At 44.5% G+C, this 22,551-nt stretch overlaps 2 protein-coding genes across 3 annotated transcripts in view; one reads left to right on the top strand and one right to left on the bottom strand.

The window, feature by feature from the left end:
• smyd1a (SET and MYND domain containing 1a) overlaps positions 1 to 7,172 on the top strand; it is a 10,347-nt gene extending 3,175 nt beyond the window's left edge. The window contains exons 2-10 of the mRNA XM_024263257.2: positions 1,826 to 2,002; positions 4,245 to 4,458; positions 4,531 to 4,661; positions 4,751 to 4,789; positions 5,117 to 5,312; positions 5,383 to 5,475; positions 5,547 to 5,710; positions 6,239 to 6,407; positions 6,485 to 7,172. Of these exons, the coding sequence (XP_024119025.1) occupies positions 1,826 to 2,002; positions 4,245 to 4,458; positions 4,531 to 4,661; positions 4,751 to 4,789; positions 5,117 to 5,312; positions 5,383 to 5,475; positions 5,547 to 5,710; positions 6,239 to 6,407; positions 6,485 to 6,616 (1,315 nt within the window). The 3' untranslated portion in view covers positions 6,617 to 7,172. The remainder of the gene's footprint in view (positions 1 to 1,825; positions 2,003 to 4,244; positions 4,459 to 4,530; positions 4,662 to 4,750; positions 4,790 to 5,116; positions 5,313 to 5,382; positions 5,476 to 5,546; positions 5,711 to 6,238; positions 6,408 to 6,484) is intronic.
• A 1,535-nt stretch (positions 7,173 to 8,707) lies between these two features.
• On the bottom strand, positions 8,708 to 21,847 carry dqx1 (DEAQ box RNA-dependent ATPase 1). 2 transcript variants are annotated; one of them, XM_024263254.2, is made up of 12 exons: positions 21,625 to 21,847; positions 18,961 to 19,311; positions 14,558 to 14,751; positions 14,049 to 14,460; positions 13,589 to 13,879; positions 12,974 to 13,073; positions 12,680 to 12,838; positions 11,443 to 11,634; positions 11,251 to 11,376; positions 10,968 to 11,158; positions 10,697 to 10,887; positions 8,708 to 9,697 (listed from the first exon to the last, which is right to left on the bottom strand). In XM_024263254.2, exons 2-12 carry the CDS (start codon positions 19,270 to 19,272, stop codon positions 9,505 to 9,507), a joined length of 2,361 nt encoding a protein of 786 aa, XP_024119022.1. In that variant the 5' UTR covers positions 19,273 to 19,311; positions 21,625 to 21,847; the 3' UTR covers positions 8,708 to 9,504. The 2 variants fall into 2 exon arrangements, with proteins under 2 accessions (XP_024119022.1, XP_024119024.1); XM_024263256.2 differs by having other exon boundaries at positions 21,638 to 21,847.
• Between the last annotated feature and the right edge of the window lie 704 nt (positions 21,848 to 22,551).

Here is a 22,551-nt window from a genome sequence, read left to right as displayed (position 1 = left end):
TGGAAGACAGCAGCAGGTTCTCTGCTGGAGGTCTGGGTTCCACATTTGAGGTGATCACTGCTCCTCCTGTTCACTTTCACTCTGCAAATAGAAAGTGTGCTCAGGCCAGATAATCTGATAGGCTGGATGTTTTGGCACAGCTCAATCCGGTTCTGACCCGGTTTACAAGGGAGGCTGTGAAAAAATGTCCACCTGCATCATGTGAACAGCTGTCATGTCAGCAGAGCATCAGTGGGAACATGTCAGTTCAAACCAGACTCAGAAAACCAAGAGCAGATCAAAATGTGTCTGAGAGTTTGACAGTAAAAAACAAGATTTAATGACATTTATTCAAATAAGTAGAACAGAAGACCAGCAAAAATGATCAGGATCAATATCCAAATAAATATCTTTTATTAGAATCTAAATTTTGACTGATGAAGTTATCAACAATTCAACAGAGTATTTGCCCATAACTCACTTCACCTGCAGCAGTCTGGTTCATGTAGTGTGGTTTAAACCTTCAACAACAATCATTAGTTACGTTTTCAGTTGGCAGTGTTAAAGTGACCTGTAACCAAGTCTTACCTGTGCTGACCACTAGATGGCAGAGTGGCATAAGCTCACAACTTAACAATTGAAGCTTCAGCCCCACTTGGGTTCATCACTTTTTTTTGTTAGTTTTGTTTTAAATCCCAAAACTGTTTATTGTTTTACTTGTCGGAGTCGGGACAAAAAAGACAAAGACGATAAATAAAAATATCTCAACAAACGTCACATTTGTCAAAGTCATGGCCCGGGGGCCGGATCCGGCCCTCCAGATCATTTTATTTTATTGTTATTAATGGCCCGATGTTGTCCTGCGCTTATTTTTAACTTGTATAATTTTGACAAAATATATATATGGAGGGTAAAATATAGAAAGTTATTTAAGCTTTAAGTTGTTGTATTCAGGAATAATATTCCTGCCTTTTAATTATTCATAATTATGTTAAAAAGTTCTGGTTTTAAAGTTTAAAAAAGTAATTTTAGAGAGTTCAATAAATGTTTATTCTGCTCGTCCCGTGACCTAAGGTGTGTTTTGGATTTTGGCCCCTTGTGCGATTGAGTTTGAAACCCCTGATCTGTATGAATCCATTAAAAAAAAATGTTCAGTTTAAGTAATTGAAACATTCAATTATACTTAAGTCTTAAGTGTTTTTCCTTGCATGAGCTGCTTGCAGTGAAATTGTTTGTGACTCTGAGGGAATCCAACATTATAGTGAAGATTTATAATGCTCTAAATGCTGTTTCTGTGAACATTTGTTTGGTCGGATGGAGCTTCACTCTTTCTGTTGGGAATCAGTTTTCAGTCTCATTGGCATTGTACATGTTTCTGGATGAGTGCACAACCAACCAAAGGATCTCAATCTTAATCTCATAGGTGAAAGATTATAACTGATTATAATTAAGATTATTGCTCTCAATTACTTAAGTCAAGGTAAAATTATAATTCTGTAAAATTAGTCTTAAGACTAAAAAATACAAAAAATTATTTTGATAAATGGAACTCATTAGTATCATTTTTTTTACCACTTTGTATTGTTTTCGGGGTATCAGGGATGCTGGAGCCTGTCCTGAACACTGCTGGGTGAAGGAGGGCCACACCCTGGACGGGTCACCAGCTTGTCATAACACACTCACAATCACACCCTCTTACAACCCTCCTCTGCTTACATATAAAGAATCTGTTGCATGTTTATTTGTGCTTAGAGCTGGGTTTATTAATGACACTAAGTGTGTAACCATGGATGCAGAGTTGACGTTTTCCCAGGGAGGGCGCTCTTGACCCGTGTCTCTGCCTCAGTCTGGCCTCTCAGGTGTGCCACAGCTGTTTCCGGCGCCAGGCTCAGCTGCACCGCTGCGCTCAGTGCCGCTTCGCCCACTACTGCGACCGCACCTGCCAGACTGCATGCTGGGAAGAGCACAAGCAGGAGTGTGCAGCCATCAGGAAGAGCGGCAAGGCTCCCAGCGAATCTGTCCGGTAAGAGCAAAGGTCACCTCCCTCATCCTCATCCTCACAGCTCAGTGATGAAGAACAAACCAGTTCAAACAGACCGGAGGAGAAACAGAACATGTCACTCAACCAGTGTTTCAGTATCATCGACACCAAAACAAAGATTAAGAGAGCAGCTGCTAAAATACCATTACAAAGCAGCAAGCACACATTTGAAGCTGTTGATGTCTCCAAAGCACGTATCAAAGTCAAGGCCCGGGGGCCGCATCTGGCCCTCCGGGTAATTCTATCCGGCCCTCCAGATCATTTTATTTTAATGTTATTAATGACCCGATGTTATCTTGCACTCATTTCTAACTTGTATAATTTTGACAAAATGTATTTTTATGGAGAGTAAAATATTGAAAGTTATTTAAGGTTTAATTTGATTTATTGTAGAATAATATTCCTGCCTATTTATTATTCATAATTATGTTAAAAAGTTAAGTTTTTAAAGTTTAAAATCTTGCATTCAGCTAGTTTTTTGGACTATTTTGATATTTACTAATATTTTTTTAGGCTATTTTGGAGTTTAGCTAATAGTTCAGCTACATGCTAGCTCTTTTGGCTACTTTAGGCTTTTTTCATTTTTTTAAGTATATGTTGAAGTTTAGTTATTTTTTCAGCTACACGCTAGCTGTATTGGCTAACTTAAGTTTTTCTTTTTTCTTTTTTAGGCTAATTTGGCATTTAGCTAATATTTTAGCTGACTATCAACTTCAGCATGTTTAGTTTTCAAATTTAGCATCTTCAGCGCCCAAATTCCTCTTACAGCATTCACACTAGTATCATCACAGGTAATACTATATATCTAGTTCATATTTATGTTGAGAAGTTACAGTTTTAAAGTTTTAAAAATGTAGTTTCAGAGTGTTCAATAAATGTTTATCCTGTTCGACCCGTGACCTCAGGTGTGTTTTGGATTTTGGACCCCTGTGTGATTGAGTTTGACACCCCTTCTCCAGAGTCCCACCAACATCAAGGTGTAGGATCCTCCAGACACTGCAGGTCTACGTAAACCTTGTATTGAACCCCCTAAACAATCCTCACAAGCAGAAACGGCTGCAGTCAATCAATCAATTAATCAATCATACTTTATTAATCCCAAGAGAAACTGGTGGACAACACATGCAAGACTTATTGCCCAATAGTGGGCAGCAGCCGCACAAATCTGGCGACGCTAATCACCCAGAAAAGACACATGAGTAGGTTACAGGAATGAAGTAAAAAATCAAGCATCTCGATCTGTGTTGCAGTAGGACGGCATAAACTGAAGTACAAGCAAAAATACATCAACATAGAAGACATTGATGTAACAAAGACGAAAGATCCACACAAATGGACTCCGCACATCCAGCCTGGTGGTGGCCGTGTGTCGCCACAGATAGACTTGAAGACTCGTTTTCAAACAGGGATGAGTGCCGTGCAAAGGTGGATGGAGTAGCTGGTGGTTGGTGGATGGGCACCATGTCCCATGTGACGTCAGTAAGGATTTGGTGGAGTCATAGTTTGGGCTGTAATCATGGGGAGGGAAGGTGTGAAGATGACCTCTGAAAAGTAGGCGGAGTTTCTGACTGAACGCTTTATTCCGTGGTACAAAAAGAAGAACCGTGAATCATGATGCAGCTCCATCTGATGCTGCAGGAATACCTCTGCATCATTGTCTGTTAAAAGGAGATGATGGTGTGTCCCCCATCCTCCTGTGACCTCAACCCTACTGAGGACCTTTGGAGCATCCTTAAGCCAAATATCTGTGAGGGTGGAGGCACTTCACATCCAAACAGCAGCTCTGGGAACATGTTCTAACATCCTGCAGAGAAATCCCAGCACAAACACAAGAAGTTCAATGGATGCAAGAATTGTGAAGCTGCTACAAAATAAGAGTCCTATGTTCAAATGGAACTTGAAGATGTTTTGGTTGGAATAGCTTTAGATTTCACTAATGCAGAAAATTCAACCAATGACCATTTTCAGTTCTTTAGATTCTATCAAATGTGGTGGAACTCTGTTTGGCATAATAATGTAGAACATTTGAAGGGTTTTATTTTAAAAAAACAATCATGTTACCCTCAAATTTGTTAACTCAAAAAACTATACTGACTGTCATTTGCAATGAATATGTTGAAAAATCACAGAAAAATATCCTTTTCATAATAATTGTTGAGGAGATGAGTACAGATTTCTGAAGGTGAGATGTTTTTCCATCTTGTGCTGTGTTGGTGTGCGGCAGCCTGGCAGCTCGTGTCCTCTGGCGTCTTCATAAGGACGGCGGCCTGGCGTCGGACAGTCAGCTGGTTTCGGTGGACCAGCTGCAGGAGCACGTGGACCAGCTGTCTCAGGAGCAGCTCCAGCAGCTCCAGAGGGACGTGCGCGTCCTCCAGGATTACTGGTCCTACGGGAGCAAGCAGCACTCTGCCGAATACATCTCCCACATATTTGGCATTGTCAGTGTTGGTTTGTGATCATAGCAGCTCAATAGTGAGGATATGAAGCACCTGAACATCTGTTCTCTGCAGATCAAGTGTAACGGATTCACGCTGAGCGACCAGAGAGGTCTGCAGGCTGTCGGCGTGGGTCTCTTTCCCAACCTGGCCCTGGTCAACCACGACTGCTGGCCCAACTGCACCGCCATCCTCAACCACGGCAAGTATGTGTCTGGACGTCTGGTTCATCTGAGCTGCACCGCGGCTCCCTCTGCTGCAGGGCAGTGAACTCATCTCTGTCTGTCGTCTGCAGCCACTCAGCTGTGAACTCTGCTCTTCATTCTCCGAGGAGGTATGTGCTCAACCCCCATCACCACACTACGAACATAAATCCAGAAGCAGCCGCATGTTTTCACCACGACAGCAGCAGGAGAGCTGAAGACCATGAAGTGAAGCAGGACGAGTCTGATGATGTGAAGGAAACATGCAGAAGGACAGAAGGAGGACATGGATGGATGGATGGATGGATGTATTAGTGGATGGATGGATGGATGGATGGATGGTTGGATGGATGGATGGATGGATGGATGCATGTATTTGTTCCTCAGTCATGATTGGTTGGTCCAGACACTCAGGTCCCCCTCTTTCTCCTCCTCCTTCTCCTCCTCCTCCCTCCCAGGATCGAGGTGCGGGCTCTGGGGAAGATCTCCGAGGGCGAGGAGCTGACCGTCAGCTATGTGGACTTCCTGCAGCTCTCTGCAGACCGTCAGAACCAGCTGAAGGAGCAGTACCACTTTGAGTGCTCCTGCAAACACTGCAGCCAGCACATCTCTGATGATCTGATGATGGCAGCTGCAGATGGACAGGACTCTCCGGTGAGTAGAAACAGTTTCTCTGCGATCAGGCTGTTTGTGTCCTTGAAGTGGTTTGTTCTGTGTGCTTCAGCCGTCTGCCGAGCAGATCAAGGAGCTCTCTGCCTTCAGCAAGGAGACTCTGGAGAAGATTGAGAAGTCCCGCCTGGACAGGGATTACAGTGAGGTACGGTACTGTGCTCCTCTGTATCAGTGTGAGTCCTGGTGCACACTGAGCTCTTTCTGCCCCCCCCTCAGGTGCTGAAGCTTTGCAGAGAGTGTCTGCAGAAGCAGCAGGGAGTCCTGGCTGACACTCACCTGCACAGACTGCGCGTGCTCAGCACGGCCGCCGAGGTGCTGTCGTACCTGCGGCAGTTCTCCGAGGCCGCAGACTGCGCCCGCAAGATGGTGGAGGGATACATGTGAGTGATGCGGCCTCGATCGTCGCCTGCTGCAGATGACAATGTTTTAACTTTACAACAGGGAGCCCGAAGTGCTTTAGAGATTAACAAAATAAAGCCCACAGCAGACAACACTAAAGAGAACTTTAAATCTTTAAATAAAAGACAATTCTGCAGTTAGCCATAAAAAAGAAATAAAACCCGATAAATCTTATATTTAGAATGGAGGAGCAGCTACATGATCTACTGGAATTATTGTTTTAACAATCAAAAATTGCAGTAAATCAAAGAACACAAACACTGGAGCTCAGCGTTTAAGGGTCAAATTGTGATTTTAAGAAAAAGGAAAAAATAGAAATAATTAATCTCAGCTTAATTACAATGACTGTTTTCATATTTGCTTTTTTACTTTGTGACTCAAACATTGTAACGCTGATGAGATGGTCTCTGTTTCAGTCTTCTGGCTGTTAGACGTATTGTTGGAACAGTAACTGCTGACATCTGTGTGTAAATTGTGTCATGTTGCACCCGTTGCATGTTCTCCCACAGGAAGCTGTATCACCCCAACAACGCCCTGCTGGGCATGGCCATCATGCGAGCGGGCGTCACCCTCTGGCACGCCGGGCAGGTCGAGGAGGGTCACAGCCTGATCTGCAAAGCCTACAGCATCCTGATGGTGACCCACGGGCCCAACCACTCCGTCACCCGAGACCTGGAGGTGCTCCACGCCGGGGTCGTGCTCTCAGGGACGCTTGACCTGTAAATGTTCCAAGCTCAATCTTGGTCTCGTTTCAGAAAATGCGCGGACAAACGGAGCGGGAGCTGAAGATGCTCCAGCAGAACGAGGACGTTTACGCCCCCAAGAAGCAGAACATCAGCAGCTGCAGCGCAGACGACAGCGCCAAGGCCTTCCTCCGCGAGCAGTGAAGAGCAGGAGGGAGGAGCTCCTCCTCATCCTCATCCTGACTGTGAACCACACCGGTGTGCAAATTAAAAGTCCAACTGTCTGTCTGTTCCTGATCAATGAAAGTGAACAAAGTGCTGCTGAATTATCAAAGTGTTCCTGAAAACTCCAAAAACGATGTTTGTTTTTGACAATCCTGGCAGGAAATTGTGGAACCACCTAATGAAAACTGTTTGACAAAAGTTACATATTTTGTGGAAAATGTTTGTATATTTACTCTTTTATGAGGTTAAAAAATTGAAATGACTTATGAATGTGCCTTGAAACAAAGCTCATGCTTGAAAAGGTTTGCTCAGAAGGAACCTGAAAAACCCAGAGAATCTTAAGTTTAAAAGTTTATCGTCATGAAAAAGTTGAGAACAACAAAGTAAGACTGTCATCTGAATTATTCAAATGTTACCTTAGAAAATATATGTTTATGTCGTTTACAGAAATGCTTTTCAAACTCCCAGACTGAGAGTTGTTCTGCGGTCACTGACTGTCAGGGAAAATGAAATAAAAGCTCAGCGTCTCTGTTGAGGTTGGGGGTTTGATTCCTGGTCTCCGTGTTGCCAAAGGAACTGAAGAAAGATCAGTGTGAACATATCTTTGAAGCTCAGGAGATCTGGAAACATGTTCTTCATCTGTGAGAACACATGAATCAGAACCTGACAGATGTGTTTATATCTACATTCACTGGCCACTTTATTAGGTACATCTTCCTAGAACCAGGTTGGTATTCCAGAACTGCCTTACTCCTTGGTAACAGATTCAACAAGGTTCTGGAACCATTCCTCAGAGTTTGGTCCATAGTGACATGACAGCATCACACAGATGCAGCAGATTTGTCGGCTGAACATCCTTGATGCTGATCTCCTGTTCCTCCACATCTCAAAGGTTCTACTGGGTTCTGGTGACTGTGGAGGTCATTAGAGTCCAGTGAACTCATTATGCTAGAAACCAGTCTGAGATGATTTCAGCTTTATGACATGGACTTATCCTGCTGGAAGTAGCATCAGAAGATGGAACACTGAGGTCATGAAGGGATGGACATGGTCAGAACAATACTCAGGTAGACTGTGGGGTTGGAACCATGATCATCTGGTACTAAGAGACCAAAGGTGTGCCAAGAAAACATCCCCAACACTATTACAGCACCAGCCTGAACCGTTGATACAAGGGAGGATGGATCCAGGCTTTCATGTCTTTGATCCCAAATTCTGACCATCTGAATGTAGCAGCAGGAACAACATGGGGACATTTTTCCAGCTCTTATTGTCCAGTTTTGTTGAGTCTGTGTGAACTGTAGCCTCAGTTTCTTGTTCTTAGCTGACAGCAGTGATAGCTGGTGTGTTTTTTGCTGCTGTAGCTCATCCGTCTCAAGGTTGTTTTACGTTCAGAGATGTTCTGCAGACCTCGGTTGAGACCAGCGATTATTGAGTTACTGTTGTCTTTCTATCAGCTGGAACAGTCTGGTCATTCTGACATGCTCTTCTGAAGACACAAACTAACTACCTAGCTTGTTAATACCAACTAACTAACTTGTTGGTTCGCTTGTTACACTATCTAACAAATTGAATAACTAGTTGGTCAGCTTGTTATACCACCTATTCGTCACACCATCTAACTAAATAACCAGTTGGTTTTGCTGGCTACAGTAACTAGCTAGTTTGTTTTTGGTTGCTACACCAATGAACTAACTAGTTGGTTCACTTGATAAACTAGTTGATTTGCTTGTTACACCAACTAACTAGTTGTTTGTTATACCAACTGACTTACTTAATCTAACTAGCTAGTATACACAAACAAACTCATTAGCCAAATAAAACTAACTTGCTAAAATGAACTAAAACTAATTAAGTCACTGTTCCTTAACTAACTAATCTACTTACACTAATAAAATATTTTTACAATTACTTAACTAATTCACATAAACCAAGTAAATAAAACACACCTACCTAAACCAACTGTCTAATCTTAACCAATTGACCAACTAACTGGATTAGTTAACTTCAAATAACTTCCTAATTGGCCTCAACCAACCAACTAACCGGCCTGAGACCCAAAAAAGAGAATTCAAAGGTGAAAAAGTTTTATTGAAACTCACTTCTGAGGGAGGAGGATAGAGGTTTGAGTGTGACAGATTTTAAAGTGGGACACAGCGTGGACGCTCCTGACAGAAGCAACACTGTCGGATCTGAACCAATTCAGTCAGCAGAACTGAGGAGTTTTATTGTGAAAATCGAGAATTGTTGTTTTCTCTGAGACAGACTTCCTGTCTAAAGAAATGAGTTTCTCCTTTCCGTCTTCAGGTCTGTCAGTTTTTCCTCAGTGAGATAAATGCAGATCTGCAGGCTGACGTCCTTTTGTTTGACAAAAGCAGAATTAACATTTAACAACTGAAAGTTTGTCTTCAGAGCAGCAGCTCAGAGCTTCTAACCCCCAAAATAATCCATCTTCACTTACTGAGTAGAAAATGTTTTTTTTCTTTTTACAATGACGACTCGGTTTGTATTCACTGGGGTTCTCTAAAAACAGTAAAGTTTCACACGTTTTCTGATTGCAGTAGGAATAAAACAAGAGGAGGAGTTTGCAGAGCGAGGTCTGCTGGTGCTGCATGCACACTCGTGCACACTCGTGGGCCCAAACATGGAGGCTCACAGGTTAAAGGTCACCAGCAGGTGTTGAAACCTTCATCTCTGACCATTTTTAAAAAACTCCACTGAGGGAAGAGATGAATGTAAACATTAAATAGAAAAGGTTAAAACTGCATCAAAGAGTTCATCTTCCAGCGTTCCTGTCACAGCGTCCGTTGGATCAAACAATAAAGTGACGAGTGTGAGTCCTGAGAAGCTCCGCCCCCTCCTGCGTCTCATTGGACGACGCAGAGGTCGGTGTTGGTTTGACTGCGGCCGTCTTCGGCCCCGTCCGCTTCTCTGAGGCTCCGGTTCAGCGCCGCCTCGCCTGAAGGGGGCTCCACGCTCTGCCTCAGCTCCATCAGCAGCTCCCGGCCATCGCTGGGGGGCAGGTTACCCAGGAAGTACTGGGGGGCCAACTCCACCAGCCTGCACAGAAACAGGAACGAGATGGAGGAGGTCAGGAAATGAGAGAAGGAACTCTCAACACATTTATGTGGAGGAGTCTTTTCTGTCCTGGGGGGCAGATTTCTGTTTCCATTGCATCCCTGTTGAAATGACTTCCTGATGAGAAGATCTGGAAAACTTTCTGCTTCAGTTTGAAAGACAGTTGAGGAACTTTTTAGGAATCTTTGCTAAATTAACATTTTACAGACATTTACATATTTGCTCTGTCCAATCCCCCCCCAGAATATGAAGATTGTTTTCAGTGCAGAGAGATATATAGAAGCGAAGAACGACCATGAAAAAGGAGATTAAAATCCTGCAAAGAAGTCTCTGAAATCCTACCAAGACTTTGTCACCAGGTATGCCCCGATTAGTCGACTAATTGACTATTAAAACAGTCGATTAGTTGACTAATCGACTGTTTTAATAGTCAACGACTAATTTAATAGTTGATTAGTCGTTAGTCTCGTTACTTTAGATTATATGGAGTCTGAGTGCAGTAAAGTTGAAAGTTATAATGGTATTATGCTAGCATTTTAGACTATTTTGACATTCATTAAGGTTTTTTAGGCTAATTTGGAGTTTAGCTAATATTTCAGCTGCATACTGGCTGTTTAGGCTAACAGGTTTTTTTTCTAATTTTTAGTCTAATTTTGCATTAAACTAATGATTTAGCTGGCTATCAGCTTCAGTGATTTTAGCTATCCATTCCATTATCTTCAACGTCCAAATTCAGGTTATACAGCATTCACACTAGTGTTATCACAGGTGATGCTATATATCTAGTTTTGTGTTAGCTTAAAGCTAATGATGGTTAAGATGTTTGCTCATGACCCGATTAGTCGACTAATAGGAAAAAAAAAAATGGTGATTAGTCGACTATTAAAATAATCGTTTGTGGCAGCACTATTTGCCACTTAAAGTAAACATAAAAACTTGACAACGGACAGTCTCTGCCGGATCACTCATTCATGGTCTCACATCTGCGGGTGGACCTCAGAGGCGATGCGGATGCAGTTATCGCTGGAGACGGTGAACTCGTGGTACAGGACCCAGCTGGGGGGCCCCGGGCACGGCTGGAGGGACAGGTAGGAGGAGAACGGATGGAGGTGGGCCACATGGCGGTGAGTGAGGAGGAGGTAGTTTCCAGAACCGTCAACGTCGTGAGCCACCTGCGGGCGGAAGACAGCGGCGTCTTTATCACGAAGTCGGGACGGGGAGAACTCTGCCACCCCCTCCCCCCAATACTCACTTTCAGGAAGAAGCCTGAGATCAGCGCGCGCTTGATGTTGGTGCAGTTGTCCTGACAGCCGAAGGCGGGGGGGGACACGGGGAGCTCTATCCGCTGCATGACCTCTAGCAACTCGGCCCGGATGACGACGGCGAGCCGCAGGGCGGCGTGACTCAGGGCATTGGTCGAACACCAGGCCTCATCCTGGTTATCTGGAAGAGGGAGACAAGTTGCCATGACAACGGAGATGCTCTGCACAGAACTTGGGCCGCTCTGATCCTGTTTGATGCTTTCTGATACGTACGCTCCATGAAGGCGTTGTAAATGTTTATGAGGGTCATGTGATCTCCCTCTGCGTGCAGGAGGGGGCGCCACAGAGCAACGCTGGCCTCCTCCCCGCCGGGTTCAGGCGCCACAAAGCAGGCCGGAGCTGCAAAGAGACAGTTCAAAGACGTCTCTGGGTAGGATTGGGGGGGGCTGAGGAGACCGCACTGACCCGTCAGCATGGCGCCGATCGTCAGCAGCTCGTCCACACAGTCGTACTCGCAGGCGGCGATCAAGGCTTTGGCCAGCGGCGGCTCCAGCGGCAGCTCGGACATGATGATGCCTACCTCTGACAGGTTCCCATCATCATCCAGAGCTGCAAGATAATCCAGATCCTCCAAGGCCTGCATCAGAGCCTCGGGGGCTGGGGGGACATCAGAAGCAAAGATGAAACCCAGCCAGCAAGGCCAAGTGGCCCCATATGTGTTTGTCCATAGCTTCTGTGGTGACCCCACCTGTGTTTGACCACATTGGCTTAAGTGGGGATTCAGTGGGTTAGCTAAAAAAAAAAATCACTGGGTTAGCTTGCCATGTTAGCCAGCTGCCTGGTGGACAGCGTAGCATGCTAGCGAGCTCCTGTGTAGCATCCTGGTGAGCTCCTCTGTTTTGAGGTAGTGTGCTCCACTATAGCATGCTAGCAAGTTCCGCTGAACATGCTAGAGAGCTCATCTATAGGAAGCTTGCAAGCTTTGCTGTAGTGAGCTAGCGAGCTCCTCTGTAGCAAGCTAGCATACTCCTCAGTATTGAGCTAGCGAGCTCCGCTGTCCACCAGGCGACTGCCTAGCGTAGCGAGCCTACCCACTGAGTGCACTTAAACCAATGTGGGCAAACACTGAATCTGTGGACAAACCCGTTTGTGAGCCACAATTTCTGCCTGCTTTTAAACCACATGACACTTGTTCTTGCTGGTTGGAAACTGACAGAACAAAGAACATCGTTCAAGCAGCACAGTTTCAAAAGTTCTAGAAGAAGAAATGTCTGATGCAGCTTTAAGGTGTTTAATCTGAGAAGAAACTGCTGCTGATCCTGAATCTGTGGAGATTATAATGTTCTACAAAGAAAGCATGAGTGGATCCATGTGGGGACATTTTGGACAAAACTTTCTTCCATCAATGACAACACTGATGATAAAACGTGGTGACCCCAAACACATCACCATGGCAACACATTGAAAGGTTCTGGAGTGATCTCTAATCTGATTCTGGTTGCTTCCTGTGTGCACTCGTGTGCATGTGTGTTGTTTCCGTGTTTCCTAAAAACAGACAAAGTGTTTCCGTCCTTCATCTGAGCTCAGATGTGGATTTCTCCTGAAAATCTTCCTGTGTTTTCGTTTGTTGAAATGATGGTTTCTGTCTGCTGCTGCCGTCAGTCCAGGTTTGAAGTGGACCTCCTGATGTCAGAGTCCGTACCTGGGCGGTCCAGGAACTTGCACTGGCCCATGTCAGCGATGTCCAGTCTCTTGAGCAGCAGAACCAGGTGGCTCAGGTTCTCCTCCAGAACCCGGGGGCGGTGAGCCTCCTGCATGCCCCCCTCATACAGGGCGCGGGGGTACAGGCGGACACACAAGCCTGAGCAGAAAGAGGGATGTCAGCGTTTCATCGTGGTCAGAGGACATCTGTACGTTTTGATATGTTGGGGTGGACCATCCAACTGGGAGGGTTTCCAGGGAAATCACCATCGCCACGGCGACAGAGGCGGTGTACCTGGGAGTCGGCTGCTGACCCTCTGGGCTCTCATGTCGGCCTGGTGTTTGGTGATGGTCGTCAGGACCTGGGAGTTTGCACGGATCTGAGGGTTGTAGACCTGCAGAGGAACAGTCAGTGACGCACGTCAGCAGAATTTGGATCATTTCAGTTCTTTTTCTTCTGCTTCTACGTTCTGCTCTGGAGGACCTCATCTTCTTCTAACTTGTAGCAGCCAGCAGCGCTGCAGGTTCCATGTTTGCCTCAGCTGTCTGAGCCTTTTCTCTGTTGGGCTTTTCCCAGACTTTCTGTTTTTTGCATTTGTTCAGAGTTTTATTTGTTTGAAACTTTGACTTGCTGCAGATCATCAGACCAGTTTAAATGTCAAAGATCTCGACCTCCTGCATCAAAACCTCCTCAAAACTCAACATATTCTCAACGCTATATATCTAGTTCATAATTATGTTAAAAAGTTATGGTTTTAATGTTTTAAAATGTAGTTTTAGAGTGTTCAGTAAATGTTTATCCTGTTCGCCCGTGAACTAAGGTGTGTTTTGAATTTTGGCCCCCTCTGTGATTCAGTCTGACACCCCTGATCTAAGAGGAGGAGCCTCCCGGGCCCTCGTCCACACTCACAGTTTTGAGCTGCAGCCCCGTGTCCACCACGTAACGGATGTCCTGCAGGGAGAAGGAGGCCTCTGCCAGGGTGTCGGTGAGGATCACCCTCCTCCTGATTCCGGGGCTTCCGGCCTCCACGCCCACAGAGCCGTCGCTCGCCTTCAGAGCAGACGCATCCGGGTCCGGTTCGTAGACCCGCTGGGTCAGCCCGCCCAGCGCCGAGTGCAGGGGGAGGATCCGGAGCGGTCCGAGCTGTGGACTCAGAGCCACGCTCTCCTTCTCCAGCACAGAAACACACTCTTCAATTTCCTGTTTAGCAAACACGACAAAGTGATGGAGACAGTCAGAATCCAGGTCACAGAGAACTGGTTTTATGCAAAGAAATCTATTTCTCCTACATCCTATGAACTTGACAAAGATGCCATTAAAAAGAAGAGGGAGCAGAGGGCGGAGCCTCATGTCCGAGGTGGAGCTGTACCTGTGCGCCGGACACAAACACCATCACGTCTCCTTCCTCCCCTCTGCGGTGAAGGTCCAGCACCATGTGACAGGCAGCAGCCACAGGCTCCTTCCCCGCAGACACCTCCCGATACAGGACCTCCACCCCCCTCCCCTCGGCTTCCCCCTCCGCGGGAGGAGGCTCGCTCTCCAGGGTCAGGTGAGGGACGGAGGGCCCGAGGAAGGCTGCCAGCCGAGGGGCCAGAGCGTGGTGGGTCAGCAGGACCACGTGGAAGTTGTGCGGCCGCTGGCGGCAGACGTCGCACAGCAGGCCCAGCAGCACGTCTGTGGGCACGGTCCGCTCCTGGAGCTCGTCCAGAACCACCACGCCGTACTGATGCAGCAGCGGGTCTGACATCATTTCCTCCAGCAGCAGAGCGTCGCTCACAAACCTAAAGGGAGGGGGGACGACTCAGGAAGACGCTTCCCACTTCTGACACCTCTGAGAGGAAACTGCATCAACACGACTGATCCCGATTCCCCTCTGACCTGAGCAGGGTGTCGGGGGTGCAGCCGTCATCGTGGGACACCCTGTATCCCACCTCCAGGCCCAGGCTCAGGTCCATCTCATCAGCCACGCGCAGAGCCAGGCTGACGGCGGCGGCAGAGTGAGGCTGCGAGCTGCAGACCAGACCGTGGGAGAACTCGAAGGACAAAGCGAACTCCACGCACCACTGAGGCACCTGGAAACATGCAGGGCAACACCTGGATGAGCAGCAGGTCCACAAAGAGGGAAACGGAGCAGCACATGTGACCTTTAACCTCTGAAGACCTGAGCTCTTGTTTGATACATGCTTTCTATTTCTCTTAGGCCCCAGTGAAGGGTTTTCACACTCAATGACCGTTTCATACTTATAATCTGTGTTATTAACACATCGATGAAAACCTTTTTACATTGAGACCAGTTGAAACCAGTTAGGGGTGCTGACCTAATCAGTGCTTTTCTGTTGAATAACAAAATTAGAAATGATCTTGCTGGCAGGAGTACGGATACGGACCACTCACGGCGTAGATTTAAGGCACATGTGTCAAAGTCAAGGCCCGGGGGCCGGATCCGGCCCTCCGGGTGATTCTATCCGGTCCTCCAGATCATTGTATTTTATTGTTATTAATGCCCCGATGTTATCTTGCGCTTATTTCTAACTTGTATAATTTTGACAAAATGTATTTTTATGGAGAGTAAAATATTGAAAGTTATTTAAGGTTTAAGTTGATTTATTCTGGAATAATATTCCTGCCTTTTTATTATTCATATTTATGTTAAAAAGTTACAGTTTTAAAGTTTAATAATTGGCATTCTGATATCTTTTTGGAAGCAAAAACAAGACACCTCCCCCACAGAACTGCTGCTATCTGGATATTTTCTCTTTTTCTGACCATTCTCTGTAAACCCTAGAGATGGTTGTGGGTGAAAATCCCAGATCAGCAGTTTCTGAAATCCTGGCACCAACAACCATGAAACATTAACACCTTTCCTCCTCATTCTGATGCTCGGTTTGAACTGCAGCAGATCGTCTTCAGCATGTCTACATGAATAAATGTTTTGAGTTGCTGCCATGTGATTGGCTGATTAGAAAATTGTGTTAATGAGCAGATGGACAGGTGTAGTAATAAAGTGGCCGGTGAGTGTACGTGTCCCTGCATCCACATGCTTCAGTTCCAACACATCAATGACAATCCAAACCTCTTATTTGAAGCCCCTTGTGTCACACTAACCATGTGTGCAGACTCACACAAACACCTTTGCACCTGAAGGCCCCACACAGGTGTGGCTGGTGTCTCTCTGACTCCACCCAGACTTCAAACAAACACATGACCCAGTTTATGGGAATCACACGATGAGTCCAGTTCAGGCACAAGTCCAGCATGTTTGTTACTTCTAAATATGTTAGTTTTGGCTGCTATAGTGATTGAAAGTGGTTACCTTAGCAACAGACTGATGCAGAGTGACAAAACAATGTGGCTTCTTAAATAGATGATTTTAATTGATCATTGGGCACAAGATAAGACATCAATGATTCAAATCAGCAGATCAGCTCCCTTTAAATGCAGATTTGTAACACTGACGTAATAGTTGATCATTTGATTACTGCACATGATTCAGCTTAAATCACTATCAACTCTTTCATAGCTCGGCAGAATCCGGTTTTGAACAAAGAGACAAAGAAAGGAGCAGAATGCTCAGACTCAACCTTGAATCTGAACAGATGGATGAGATAAAAGAAAGAAGGGCGGATCACTGTAACCAACACCAGCAGGTGGACTCCTCTGGACCGGAAAGGACTCCTTTAGGGACAGTCTCATCGGTTTGAAATCTGAATCGGATCAGAACCTGTATCAGACCATGACTGAACCCCGATCAGATTAGGACCAAAGGCATGAGGAGAAAAGGTTCTATGTTCTCCTGAGTGGTGATGTCAGACCCTCTGATCACAGATGGAGGACAAAGAGGAAACCAGTGACCGTAGTAAACAAACTCTGTAGCAAACACCTCACTCATCCACATTCGAGAAGTTCCCACTACAGTAATTCTGCTGCTCCTTTCCTTTAAAAGTTAATCACACTTTCAGCGATTTTAGCAATCTTCAGGACATTACTGCTCGTATTTCTGGTATTCATTAACTTTATAGTTTTTGAAATATTGAGCAAAATATGCCCCATAGGAAACAAATGAGAAAGTCTTCAGATTTCAAAGTTTTAAATAAATTAGCAACAAACCTTTAAATATATTCATATTCATCTTCATCTTTAATAGGTTTTTAAAAAAAATTGGAGTTTACCTTCTATTTTAGCAACATGCTAACGTTTTTGACTAATTTAGCTTAGTGTGGAATTTTAGGCTATTTTGGAGCTTAGCTAGTAATTCTAATATTTATTAAACAGGAAAGGATTAAAACAATCGGGCATGACTCAATTTAAAACTGGTTTTCAGCCGGTTCCTGCTCTGCAGAACCTAGAACTCCAAACATGATACAAAGCTAGACAGACAGAAACAATCACACACTCAAATACAATTATTTAAGTATTTAAGCGACGAGCTAGCTTTTTTGGCTAATTTGGCATCTACTGAGGTTTTTTTGGGCTAATTTGGAGTTTAGTTCATATTCAAACAAAAACCTAAATATGTTTGAAAAATTCAAATGTATTAGGATTTTTTAAGCAATTTACATACAATGTTTTAGAGATGCAGGTCAATGTCAGAACTCTTTCATAGATCTTTAATGACATTTCCAGCCTTTTAGCAAATTTAACAAATAGCTTTTCCATTTTCAGCAAAGAGCTTCAGCATCTTCAGCAACTACTCTCAGCAAAAAGCATTCATACTAGCATTATCGCAGGTAATACAACTTTTCCAGTTACAAACATTTTGCACTAATGACAGAAGACTCGTGTCTCTTTCCTGTCCTCTTAGACTCTTATGAGTCTGGTTCTGCTCAGGGTTCTTCCTGCAATACAGTTTCAGGTCATATTTCTGAGATCAGTTGTTCGCAGCATCAATGCATGAAACTGTATCGCTAGTCTGAAAGCGCACTGATGCTCCGCCCCCTGAGGCTGCCCCCCCACAGTCCTGAAAGGAACTCAGATCACGTTCTGCTGGAATTATGATCCAAAACAGTGAAAGATATCATGCCTGTTTTGATGGAAACTGTGTCGGCCTTTGTTTGGGCAGCTATCCCAAACAAAACATACAAACACACATCTGTCTTTTAGATGTCAGCTGGACGAGGAAGTGAAGATCTTCATGGACAGAACTTCCTCCAAAATCCTGATTCTTTCTCCTTCCAGTTCACCAAAGACTCTTTTAGCTAATTCTCCAATGTTTATTGACTGTGATCAATACATTCAATCATTGGTTTCTCAGAGTTCTTGATAAAATAATCAAAGCTAACATCAAAATGCTCTTTCATTGATTTACAATCCTTTCCAACTGCGGTCAAATGAGCCGCCGTTCACATTTCCGTGGTCACATCAAGAAGCTCCGTGGAGTCTGGTGGAGATTTTCCAGCGTTCTCAGTCCTGCTACCGTAAGTATTGGATGAAACTCACACCAAAAATCCAGTGATGCTGATTTGACCACAGAAATGTGAACGGCGGCTCATTTGACTGCAGTCAATGTGAAGATACCATCTTCTCTTCTCCAGAACCTGAACTAGACACTAGGAACAGATGAGGGTTTAGTGCATGTGCAGCAGAGCTGTTGATGGAAAGAAGATCATTCATTCAGACAGAGTCTGTCCAAGACAGTTTCATGGATTTAAAAGGAGAAATACTCGGAAATGAAAAAACAAAATGATTTATTACATTTGTTCTCTTTCAGAAGAAAAATTCATTCTCTCCTGCAATTCACACCAGACGGTTGACTGTCTGTTTTTGTGTGTGTTGTGATTGTATGTTTATTTTCATCTCTGCAGTCTTTAGATACAAAAACGTGATCACATTTGTCAAACGTGGTGTTTTATTGTGGAAAATTGGTTATATTTTGAAGATAAACCAGACGCCAAAACGATCCGCTGCACGGCGCGAGCTTCCCCGGAGGACAACGGCGCTCCACGCCTGGTGTGAACCCCACCATAGGTTAACAAGGGCGCCAGATGGAAGCGGCCTCCGTTCTGCGTCTAGTGTGAACCAGCTGTTATTTGTGATGAAGAAAATATGCGGGACGGGCCCAAAAGCTCTCTGGAGATTATTTTACAATAGATCTAAAGATGATGGGACTGGGACTTAAACAGCTGACTGAAGGTAAAGAAGCTCCTGCGTGAAAGCATGTACTTTTAAACTCTTAACTGTACATTTTCAGGTCTAAACTTTAATCAAGTTCTTCCCAGAAGTCCACACAAACTCGGATCAGAAGCTGAAAGAGCTGGCTTTTCTTTGAGTGTGGCGTATCCCACCTGTGTGCTCTTTCCCGCCCCGCCGGCGGCGCTCAGCAGCACCATGCTGTGGCTCTCCATGCTCTCCAGCAGACTCTGCCGGAGCCCCCACACAGGAAGCCGCTGCCGCTCCTCCAGAAGGGCGTAGTACCGCGAGGAGAAGGGCAGACCGTCGTACGGGTTCACCTCCAGGTCTCCCAGTCCCTCAGCATCCTCCCCGCCTCCATCCTCCTCATCCTCCAGATTCCCAGACAGCAGGGACGTCACGGACAGGGAGTCCAGGGCTGAGGGGGGGCGCACCGGCGAGGAGGGGTTTGCCGACGGGGAAGACATCCTCAGCTTCAGGGAGGTCAGAGGTGGGGCTGGGTCTTCCTGCAGAGACAGAATGAGAGACGGACTTGTTCTTCGGCAGCATTCCTCCATCAGGAGCTCCTAGCATTCCCCGGGGGGGTGGGGGGGTCAGACATGTGTGGCATTCAGCTGACGGCTCAATCCTGGCTGACTCACGGAGCGCATTCCAACCATCAAACTCACCGGACACTTTGACTCTCAGAACCTTTTCTGTTGCTACAGCACATTCCCAGCAGCAACAACAGAAGCCATGCATAATGTTTACACCACAGGGGTCAAAGTCACGGCCCGGGGGCCGGATCCGGCCCTCCAGGTATTTTTATCCGGCCCTGGAGACCTCCAGATCTCTTTATTTTAGTGTTATTAATGACAAGATGTCATCTTGCACACTAATTTGGCATCTACTCAGGGTTTTTTTAGGCTATTTTGGAGTTTAGCTGGTATTTGAGCAACATGCTAACGTTTTTGATTAATTTGTTATACACTGTTTTTTTAGGCTAATTTAGAGTTTGGCTTCTATTCAACAGGCTAACAATTTTTACTTATTTAGTTTTATGAGGATTTTTTTGTCTATTTTGGAGTTTAGCTAGTATTTTAGCAATGTGCTAGCTTTTTTGGGCTAATTTGGCATCTACTCAGGGTTTCTTTATACTTTTTTGGAGTTTAGCTAATATTTGAGCAGCATGCTAACGTTTTAGGCTAATTTGTTATCTACTGAGGCTTTGTAGGCTAATTTAGCTTCTATTTAAGCAACGGGCTAACATTTTGACTAATTTAGTTTACAGAAAAATTTTAGGCTATTTGGGAGTTTAGCTAGCGTTTAAGCAGCGTGCTAGCTTTTTAGCTAATTTGCATCTACTGAGGTTTTTTGGGCTAATTTGGAGTTTAGCTATATCTAAGCAACGCATTACATTTAAAAAAAATTGAGATAGATCAGAATTTTTTAAGCAATTTTACTACAAATTTTTCAAAAAATTAGATCAACTTCAGCAGTCTTTCATAGTTCTTTAACGGAATTTCCAGTCTTTTAGCAAATTTAACATTTTGCAAATAGTTTTTGAATTTTCAGAAAATTGTTTAAGCAATTAAAGTCAATTGCATCACTATTTTCAGCCAAAAGCTTCAGCATCTTAAGCGACTACTTTCAGCATAAAGAATTCACACTAGCATTATAGCTGGTAATGCAACTTTTCTAGTTCATGTTGACTTTTATTTGGATAAAACTGTTGAAGTTAAATGGAAATGTTGTATTAGTTTGTTTTTAATTAGATTTTTTTTTTCATTTATTGTAAGTCGTATCGTTATTGCAATATTGATCACTAAATTTTTATATATTGTGCAGCCATAATCAACTTTTGCTAAGTTTGACATTGAAACCATTTTTATTTGTCGCATAAATGTTATATCTATAGTGTTTCCAGATCTGTTAACCATCATTCAGGCTCTATTTGTTCTTTCTTTTGTTAATTCATTCATGAATATTTAATGAGACCTTATGATTGTGACCTTTTATCTTTTTTTAGCTGCATCAAATTCATTAGGTCAGTTTATCATATAACCAAAGAGTTTGATGTGAACCCTATAAGTGCTTTAGACTCTTCCTGGTATAATCAGAAAACCATCTTTCATTATTTATATATATATATATATAATTTTTACTTTTGCTATTATTCCAGATTTTTTTTTTTTACCAGAGCAATGAAACACATTTCTATGACAGAATTGTTGATGAAGCTGAAACGTGTTTGTCAGTAACACCAGGAGGCAGAAAGTGATTTCCACTCTTGTGTTCTCATTCACCACCATTCAATCCTCATGTATCAAGTGCTCCACGCTGAGGCCTGAAGGGTCACATTTGATCTGCTATTCACTGTCATAGACTTTGAGTAAAACACAGTTCCGACCATTTCAAAGGGTCTGGTGAAACTGTGTGAGACTACTTAATCTAGAGACCCATGGACCTGGAGGAGACCTGCAGGTGAAGCAGAGCTCCTGGTTTTCAGAATACAGATTAAACCATGATGGAGGTTTCCTCCAGGACAAACTTCAGGAGGAGGTGTCAGTCTGCTCTGCAGAACCTGATGTTATGCCTCCTCACCCTCCTGGATCGGGTCATCCCCGGTTCTGATCACCTGATCAGCCCCGGGCGGTGACAGGCTGCACAGCTGGGGGTTGGGGGTCGGGTCAGGTCAGGTCAGGTCAGGTCAGCACACCTGAGGGGCTCCGGTGGGTTCGGTCGGAGAGTCAGGCTGATTGAGTCACGGATAAACTCTGAGTGTCATGACACTGCCCCGCGTGCCTTCCGGGACAGCAAGGACGCGTCAGCCGCCTTACCTGGGACACATACCGGCTCAGGTGAGGAAGCCCCGCAGACAGGGCGCGTGACTCCGGCTCTCTCCTCGGCTTCCGTCGAACATCCCGGGAAGGAGCGGCGGCTCCTGCGGAGTGTCTCTGCCGGAGGACGGTCGCTTCTCCCCGCTGACGATTATCAGAGGCGGCGGTCGCGTCTACGTAGCAGCCGCCATGTTTGCTTCTTCAAATGTCAAATCCCGTGGTGCGTTCACGTCCGCTCGGAATGTATTTAGGAGATGGTTGGTGTGAGCCTGATCCCAGTAAAATCTGCAGTCAGATCTCCAGCCTGTCTCTCTTCTGTCTCTTTATTGATGTCTGAAAGCATCGATTCACAGAAAACGTGAAGATCTCCAATCGAAAACTGAGAGGTCCACATTTACGACGGCACGTGAACTCTGCACCAGAGAGCCAAACACAGAGCAGAGCGCACCTGTGACGTCATTCTGTCCGACCCGAACCCCAAATATCCACGACGTTAAAAAACAACAACAAAAGGCAGTAAAATGTCCTGAAATTTGTTTTCAAGATAAAATCATTTCAACTCTGCAAGTTCTTTGATTTAATTTTATTTACTCACTGAATGACGTTTTTGTTTGTTTTTAATCCTGGCATTTTATGTTATTGTTTTGTATGCTGTTTGTATAGGTGTGCAATGTATATTAATGGCTATTTCGCACAGTTTCTTTGTACTGAAGTTGATGTTTACAATAAAGTAAAAAAAAATTATATATATATATATATATATATATATATATATATATATATATATATATATATATATATATATATATATCCACGACTCCAACATTCTTTCGATGGTTTAGTTTAGTTTAGTTATTTCATTTTCATAGCACACAACACAAACCTACATGATACTCTTGTCCTTGGTGAAAATGAAAGGGGACAGAA

This window comes from Oryzias melastigma, linkage group LG12 (genome assembly GCF_002922805.2).
Source record: "Oryzias melastigma strain HK-1 linkage group LG12, ASM292280v2, whole genome shotgun sequence".
Taxonomy (NCBI): Eukaryota; Metazoa; Chordata; class Actinopteri; order Beloniformes; family Adrianichthyidae; genus Oryzias; species Oryzias melastigma.
Note: the sequence above shows the minus strand (reverse complement) of the source record. Positions and strands in the feature narration are given on the sequence as shown.

What these genes read in the sequence shown, in the direction of transcription:
- dqx1 (XM_024263254.2), bottom strand. Translation starts at nt 19,272, where the DNA reads ATGTCTTCCCCGTCGGCAAACCCCTCCTCGCCGGTGCGCCCCCCCTCA. An exon ending in CAAGTTCCTGGACCGCCCAG is followed by an intron (nt 11,635 to 12,679) that starts GTACGGACTCTG and finishes ATGTCCCCCCAG; the next exon opens with CCCCCGAGGCTCTGATGCAG. An exon ending in TTACAACGCCTTCATGGAGC is followed by an intron (nt 11,159 to 11,250) that starts GTACGTATCAGA and finishes TCCCTCTTCCAG; the next exon opens with ATAACCAGGATGAGGCCTGG.